The sequence below is a fragment of the Oryzias latipes genome, chromosome 22 (assembly GCF_053564925.1).
Source record: "Oryzias latipes strain Hd-rR chromosome 22, Olatipes_Hd-rR_3.1".
NCBI classification, from domain to species: Eukaryota; Metazoa; Chordata; class Actinopteri; order Beloniformes; family Adrianichthyidae; genus Oryzias; species Oryzias latipes.
In genome coordinates, this window is record NC_136258.1 from 20809172 (window position 1) to 20816703 (window position 7532).

The following is a 7532-nucleotide window of genomic DNA, read 5'->3' on the forward strand; positions in this document are numbered from 1 at the left end:
CAATGAAAAAAGTTTTTTCTTCATGCAGAACAAAAATTAAAAGCACATCTTGTAGACAGAACTCATTTAAGGTTCCTAAAGTTTCAGAAAACATAACTTTTAGCAGTCGAGATGTGGAGATAAACGCATTGATGGGTCTCACAGAGTACCTGATGTTCTAATAAAACTTGAAACGCTCCCTGTTTTTATGGCGGATGCCCATTTAGACTGATCTGCATCATCTTTGTGGGAAGTGTCAAAGTCACACCTTTTTATACAACACAATTAACAATCAGCAGCTTCAATGAGAGGCAATCACTATTAATTTAGCAGAAACATTTCAGCAGATTATCTCTTATAAAACATTCTTTACCTCAACAGAAAAAGTGCGAGACTGAGAGCCTTTAAAATTCAATATGGAAACTGAGAATCTTTTTCTTTAGAAAGCTTATTTCTTTTAAAGTGGATTTGTTCCAATGTATTTGTGCTTATCCGTCTGGGATAAATGTGCTACACAACCAAACAAATTCCAGCCCCTCAACAAGTCACCTTTATGTCAAACTCAACTCATCGTTCAATGTAAAAATACGAGGACAAAACACAGTAACAATATGAAAATAAACATCTAAAAATGATTCACTTCTGTGCAGGAATTAGAAGAATTCAGTAAATATATATCAAATGTATAACATTTAACAAATATGTAGTAACATTTAGTAAATGTAACATGTACAATGCAAGTTGGAGCAATAATATTGTAACCATTATATCAGTATTTAAAATCTTGGTTTGTGGGTCAGCTGGGGTCCTCCTCGGTCTCTAATGCAGGCTGCACGATCATACACATTTACACAGTAAGAAATTGCACGAGATTGTCCACAGCTGACAGTTTATCAACTGATAAACAGGTTCTTAGTTTGATTTTTCCATCAATTGACTTCTTGTAGCTCAAATCACATTTCATCAATAGAGAGAAGCCGTTTCACAATCCATTCGTTGGGCTTTCAAACACCAGGAGAGTTGATCACTTAAGAAAATGTCAGGCAATGAGATCGTTTCAGCTTCTGTACATTTTTAATGATTATTTGTAACCAAGTCACTGAAATATTATATGCAGAATCAGTGATTGTCTGTTTTCAGGGTCTCCCTCTGTTGGAATGGGGGAACTTTTATTCTGAGATTTTCGGAGTGGAAGTTTAAATCAGATTGAGGTGTAGTGTCTCCCAAAGCTGGAGAGTCTAATCTTCTCTGGCAGGATGATGTTTACCGAGTGCTCCGGCTCTTCTTGGCTCGGGCTTCCGACTTCTCTCAGCAGGTGTTCCCGTTGCTGTCGAACAAGCTGGCTGTACTTGGCATTGGCCAGCCACGTCTCGCAGCGGCCAAATAAAACTATTCCCGTCGTGCCTAGAATAACCAGGCAGGTGAGCAAGGCCAGCATGCCGAAGCAGATGAGCTGACCGTGAGTGACAAGAACGCCAGAGGAGTGGACAGTCTCCTTCAGGGTGATCTTCAGCAGGTCTCTATCGGGAGGTTTAAGCAGCTTGTGAAAGGCGTGGGCGGGCAGAGAGTAGTGTTGGGGGGCTAGGGCGAGCATGTGGTGCTCCACCGGTCTAGCACCAAGCAGTTTGTTTCTGCTCTTTGGTCTGTGACGCAGAGAACAAGTTGGACCCGCAAACCCTTTCTGGCAGACACACTGGAACGTTCCATCAAGCTGACGGACACATGTCCCGCTGTTGGAACAGGGCCTGCCAGCACAGGAGGAGCTGCTGGTGCTGTCGTTGCAGGTGAAACCCGAGAAGCCCGGTGGACAGACACACGTGAACGTGAGGCCGTGGTTTGTACAATTGCCATAGTTGAGGCAGGGGTTAGGCTGGCAGCTGTCAACACCGATCTCACAGAAGTCTCCGGAAAACCCAGAGGGACAGGAACAGAAAGGGGATGCGGCTGAGCCACTAGCGTCCACACATGTGCCTCCATTCTGACAAGGGGAGCTGCAAGGGGAAAAAAAAAAGGTTTGAAAATGTAAAAGTGAATGCAACCATTTCCCCTCAGTTATTGAAACAAGACAAAATCTTTGTTTTGATTTGATAGAATTCTCTTTTTCCTTTAAACCCATTTTGATTATGACTTGGCTGTTTATAAATGAACGAAACTAACTCAAACTTCAACAATTTTCTACAGATTTCAGGCATTTTGAAGGATAAGTATGAAATAGTTTTGGATTTGGATTGAGGCTTCTTCCGGAATCCGTTTTTTTTTTAGGAGTTTTTCCCTTACCACGAAGGAGGGTCTAAGGGCAGGGATGCCAGTTCAGTTTAGTCTGTTTAGTTAAAGTTTAGTATTATCCTATTGAATTCTATGCATTTATGATCCTTTTTTGATTGTATGTTTACCTTACAATTACTGGTACAAAGCCCATTGAGAAGACTGTTGTTGTGAATTTGGGCTATATAAATAAAATTGAATTGAACTTAACAACTCTGCAAAAATGGCAAATGATAAAGTAAAATACTAAGATTTGTTGGGTCCCCTGTCTGCTTAAAAAAGAAAAAGAAATATTCAAATTTAAGCGCTAATAAATAAATTAATCATTATTAGATGCTTTAGATGCCAATAAATGTGTTGATTTTTGGAGTACAGACCAATGTTTCAACAGAGTATTAGGGCCAGTTTACAAACAAACTTTTTTTTTTGAATTATGACTTTAACATAACAACATTTGTTGTTACATTTGTTACTTTAACGTAACAAAGTTACAAAAAAGTCGTAACTTTACGATTTTAACAGTCAGACTAGATTTATTACTTTGTCCTCATAAATTGTGTTTTAAAAATGTACATTTATGATTTTGAATGTCGTACCTATGACTTTAAAACACATATTTAAATGAAAAAAATCTTAAATTTACAACATAGGAAGTTGTAAATTTACAAGTTCTGTCTCTAGACTACTTCAAATCTCGTAATTTTTTCTCTCTTGATTTTTTTTTTTTTTTTGCTGTGGTACTCTCATGCAATCTGACTTAAAGTCAAAAAGAAATTGTTTCCCTCTGACATCTGCCTCCAGTGGTATCTTTAGGAACTGCAACCTGTGGTTCTTAATGGCTTGAGTAAATTTTGGGAATGGACTGTAGGGGCTTGGTCCTAGCACTTACATATTATTGCATTCAAGGTGGTGAAAAAAACTATTGTAATTGTGAGTGTTTTCTTGAGATCACACATTTTCCAATTTGAAAGTATCGGAAAACACAGAAACCCACATGGAGTTTTATAAATGGAGGCCTCAAGCATCCTTGACCCGCATGCTTTTTTTTTGCTTTAACATCTTGAGGGCTTAAATCAGTGTAGTTCTACTGAGCAGAATTAGAAAATAATTACAACATCCAAAGTAGGGGGATGCTTAAAGATAAGGTGCAGAGTCACTCAAACCCAAAAAAAGATTAAATTAATTTACATCCAGGATAATCTGGCTTATTATTCAAATGTATTCCTTCAGTTCTTCATGCCCACACAAATAAACAGCTTGACTAATAACCCTCAACAAGAAGTCATTCTAAATCTGATCAGTACAACCATGCTTCACCAGTGTGCACACAGACAGATCCTAATCAACAACTCAGGCAGCACCTGATTGCACTCGCTCCTGACTCCTCTTCAGAGTAGTTCAGAAGCAACACCCCTCGTTTCCACTACCAACGCAGTTTTCAGACACCTTTGCTTCAGAGGAGCTGATTTATGGTGCGTGCAGACACCGGGTACCAGCGGTATGTGAAATGTGGACACTTATTGTGTGAGAGGACAGCTGATAATTCACCAACAATAACCGTTTCAGTGGGCTGGTGGTGGATATAAGGCGCAGCATAATAAAACTATCAGAAATTGCAGCCACGGAGGGGGGTTCAGAGTTTGCTGGTTCATGTCAGTTAACTGTACCCGCAGGGACTTTTTATATGCTGATGGTCAGGTGGAGGACTCCTCCTGAGAGCTGCTCCATCTGTAATTCAGGCATGTCATTAAGCTTTCAGGAAAGGGTGAAGAAAAAAAAAGTCTGGGTTGGTTTCAGTTTGTAAACAATTATTTCAACTAGATTTGTTTAAACACCTCCACATAGTTTCAGTTTTTCATTTGTTTCCCTAGAAAACATGTCTGATTCTCCAAGAATCATTTGAGAAATAACAAAAAGAAAACAAAACGTTTGCTTTTATTTCAATGGTTTGACATTCATTTTAAAAAGCCAATTCAGCTCCTACTTGTGTATCTTTTCCTGATTTAAAAGTGCCAAATCCTCTTCAGAGTGATATCAAAAACTCAGTCATCTTTCACCTTCAGTCTGTTGAGGTTTCTTTTTGCAGTTTAAATGTTCTTAAGTAAAGTAATAAACCTTTCTGTAGAAATATTTCACAGAAACAAAGAATTTATGTTGAGCACGTCTATGATTCTGGTGTTTGGAATTGATTTTCTGGACCTGCAACTACAGCTATTTACTGAGTAAAACCAGCAATCCTGTGTAAACCACATAGCAGATCAAGTCTGTCAAGTGGCTTTTATCTATATTCATCTTAAATTACTGCTACGGTCACCGGCAGACTGCTGCACAAATGAGCCTAAATCTGACATGAATTTGGTTAAAGACAGTAATTTAAATGCAATAGTAGGCATTTGAGGCATTGTGGTTCTTAAATTCTAACATACTGACATTTTTATGATTATAAAAGTTCACACAAATCTCAGCGATTAAAGAAGCTGATTAAGATCAGAAAAAGAAGAAGAAGGGGGATGGAAAAATGTGTGGCAATAAAAGGTACATTTTCTTGCAGGCGTGAACATTTTTTAACAGTTCTCGGCTATTTTTGAGAGTGCATGCAAGTCAACAGAAAAACTGAAATGTTTTTTGTATTTTAAAAAATGAAACATCACATTTATTTGTTTTTTTTTACAACTTAAACAATAGAAATTCTTTGCTCTGTGCATGTGGAAGACAAACATCAAACAGAATTCAAGTTTGTGCAACAATATAAAAAAAGAATTACCCATTCTCCAGGCAGAGTTGCTTCTTCAAATGGCAGTCTTTTCCAGCAAAGCCTTGAGGACAGATACACATGTATCCTCCCTCTCCCGTCTCTACGCAGGTGGCGTTGCTGGAACACGGCCTGGATGAGCACAGGCGGGTATCTGTTGTAAAGGTAAAAAAAAAAAAAAAAGGATCTTGAGCGTCTAGCTCTCTCTGTGCCAGCATTTCTGTCCCCATTTTTTTTTTCCTCTTGTCTTTTTGTTTCCATCATCGCTGCAGACCACAAAGCTGCAGCAGCATGCTGTCATTGAGAGCAAGACAGAGAACATAAGCACGGGCGACCAGCACATATGTTCCATTTGAATATGAGATGCAGTCAGCACTGATAAATGGGTCACACTGAATCCAGAACTAGTCTTAGTCCAAATTCATGGGTAAAAGGAAAAAGTGAGTTTTCCAGCTTGACGATTAAGCGGGAGTGCAGGGCATCTTATGTTTGTTTGTTTTTTACAGAAAAATATAAATCATGGCACAGACATAACACCAGTCTAAAGCCATTCTTAGACACTGCGTCCAAGGTTTTTCCCCCCCACCATGTTGAACTCTGTTCTTTACATTAATTCAGTGACAACCTGCGAGGCGCCAAAGCTCTGTGCCTCTGCCTCACCTCTGACACGGAGGCAGATAAAGATAAGAAGCCCCAGGGGAGCTTAATGAGACTCACCTTGGTCACACAGGCTGCCCACCCAGCCCTCTTTGCAGATACACTGCCATGCCTTTTCACATGAGCCGTGCAGACATCCAGGGAAGGGAATGCACCGGTCACAGTTCTCTCCTTCCCACCCAGGTTTGCACCTGAAAGGACGTGGGTAGGGGGATTACAAGAGAGCGTCCACCTTGTTCCAACAGTGCGAATATTTCAGGCTCCAGTTAGATCAGTCGAACCATTAAACTCCCCAAATGGAGAAAATCCATTTTGGAGACAATTCAAGCTTGGCAGGCTTTGGAACAGAGCGATTTATCCTCACAAAATCACTGAAAGCTCCTGTTCAAACAATACACTGCTATGAGAAACTCAAAAAAGATACAAACAGATAAAAGGGAGCCAGTAAATTCAATGGAGCACATTTAGCAGAAATCATTTATGGAAATCAGGTGCTAAAAGCCCACAGGATATGGGCCACCGTCTGCACAGGAATCCGAGGTAATTTTAATAACCTACCTGCACTTCCCCTGCCTCTCACAAAACCCATTTTCTGGACTGCACCCTGCGCTGCATTCCCAGCCTTCAAAGGAAGGAAGAGATGGCGTTTATTTGCATCAACAATCAAAAGACGCATAAAACATTCAAAAGAATAAATATTCCTCTGTTAGAGAAATAATTTTGCACATTTTTTTTACCTGTCTTTGTGCTAGTGCATGTCCCAGGGGAAGGATGACAAATAAAAGAAAAGGTCTTACCTTTTACCATGCCTGCCACACTAAGAATGAAGACCACCCAGATCAGATGCATCATCATTTTTTATCAGTTTTTTTCCCTGTAAAAAGATGAATAAGTCAGACAGAAAAACAGAAAAGACCAAAGGAAAAAAAATCCTTAAAGTTTATTTTATTGTAAGAAACAATCTTTCAATTCCCCAAGAGACGCTTTTCACGTTTCTAAATCTGCATAAAGCCTTTGATGAATGAATTCCTTGGAGATGAGATAATTGTAAGTGTTAAAGCTGAAAATTGGGCCGTTCAGAAGAACTAATTAATCAGCGTAATGCCTGTCGCACCTGAACCGTCTGCTCTCCAGTGTGTCCATTACGCGCAAAAAAAAGCACTTTAATTCCGAGTCATCTTAAGAAAAAAAACGACCCCCCCCCCCACTGTCTCACCTTTGTCGTTCCGATGCTCTGCCCTCAAGTGGTTTCGATCATATTTGTCTGTTTCTCCGTCTGGTTGTGCGTTTTCCGCGCGGCGTGCTATTGGAAGTGACCTTACAGGTGTGGGGACGGTCTGCCTGGCAGAGGTGGACCTCGAGGGTTTGGACGGGGCTGATGCTTCTGCTGCTGCTGCCGCCGCTGCTCCTGCGTCGTGTGGCGTCCCGGTACAGACGCTCCTCCCACCTGAACGGGGGAGAATTTGTGCGCCAGTTTACCCACGCACGCACGCGAGGGGTTCAGCGCTGCGCAACATCCCATGCGTATAGCCATGCGTCAGGAACCGCTTTCCGAAATTACCCATACTTCTGATTTCATTTAGGGAGTGTGGTGATCTCCCATATTAAAAACCTTTATCCATGTACTTATCGATTAATATATTAATCTATATATATATCCAAATTGTTTGCTTTTATGATCAAAAATCATAATAAATCTAAAGGCTTATCATGAAGGAAAAACACAACCACACTAATACTAATAATCACTTTAATTTATGATTTTTTAACTATTATTTTGTTTCCACAAATGATTAGAGAAATTTTATTTGGAAGTAGTTAAAAAAATAAAACACAACAAATCTGTTTTGAACATGGATTGTGGTGCTTTTCTGACTAG

General features: G+C 39.9%; 1 protein-coding gene across 1 annotated transcript; it reads right to left on the bottom strand.

Moving 5' to 3' along the window:
- Positions 1 to 506: 506 nt before the first annotated feature.
- On the bottom strand, positions 507 to 7103 carry dlk1 (delta like non-canonical Notch ligand 1). Its single transcript, XM_004082514.5, has 6 exons — positions 6870 to 7103; positions 6451 to 6527; positions 6212 to 6275; positions 5714 to 5844; positions 5009 to 5150; positions 507 to 1970 (listed from the first exon to the last, which is right to left on the bottom strand). The coding sequence occupies exons 2-6, from the start codon at positions 6506 to 6508 to the stop codon at positions 1181 to 1183; spliced, it is 1185 nt and encodes a 394-aa protein (XP_004082562.1). The 5' UTR covers positions 6509 to 6527; positions 6870 to 7103; the 3' UTR covers positions 507 to 1180.
- Between the last annotated feature and the right edge of the window lie 429 nt (positions 7104 to 7532).

Coding starts and splice junctions, on each gene's coding strand:
- dlk1 (XM_004082514.5), bottom strand. CDS start 6,508: ATGATGATGCATCTGATCTGGGTGGTCTTCATTCTTAGTGTGGCAGGC. Junction 5,845..6,211: donor GAGAGGCAGGGGAAGTGCAG/GTAGGTTATTAA, acceptor ACGTCCTTTCAG/GTGCAAACCTGGGTGGGAAG. Junction 1,971..5,008: donor CAACTCTGCCTGGAGAATGG/GTAATTCTTTTT, acceptor TTCCCCTTGCAG/CTCCCCTTGTCAGAATGGAG.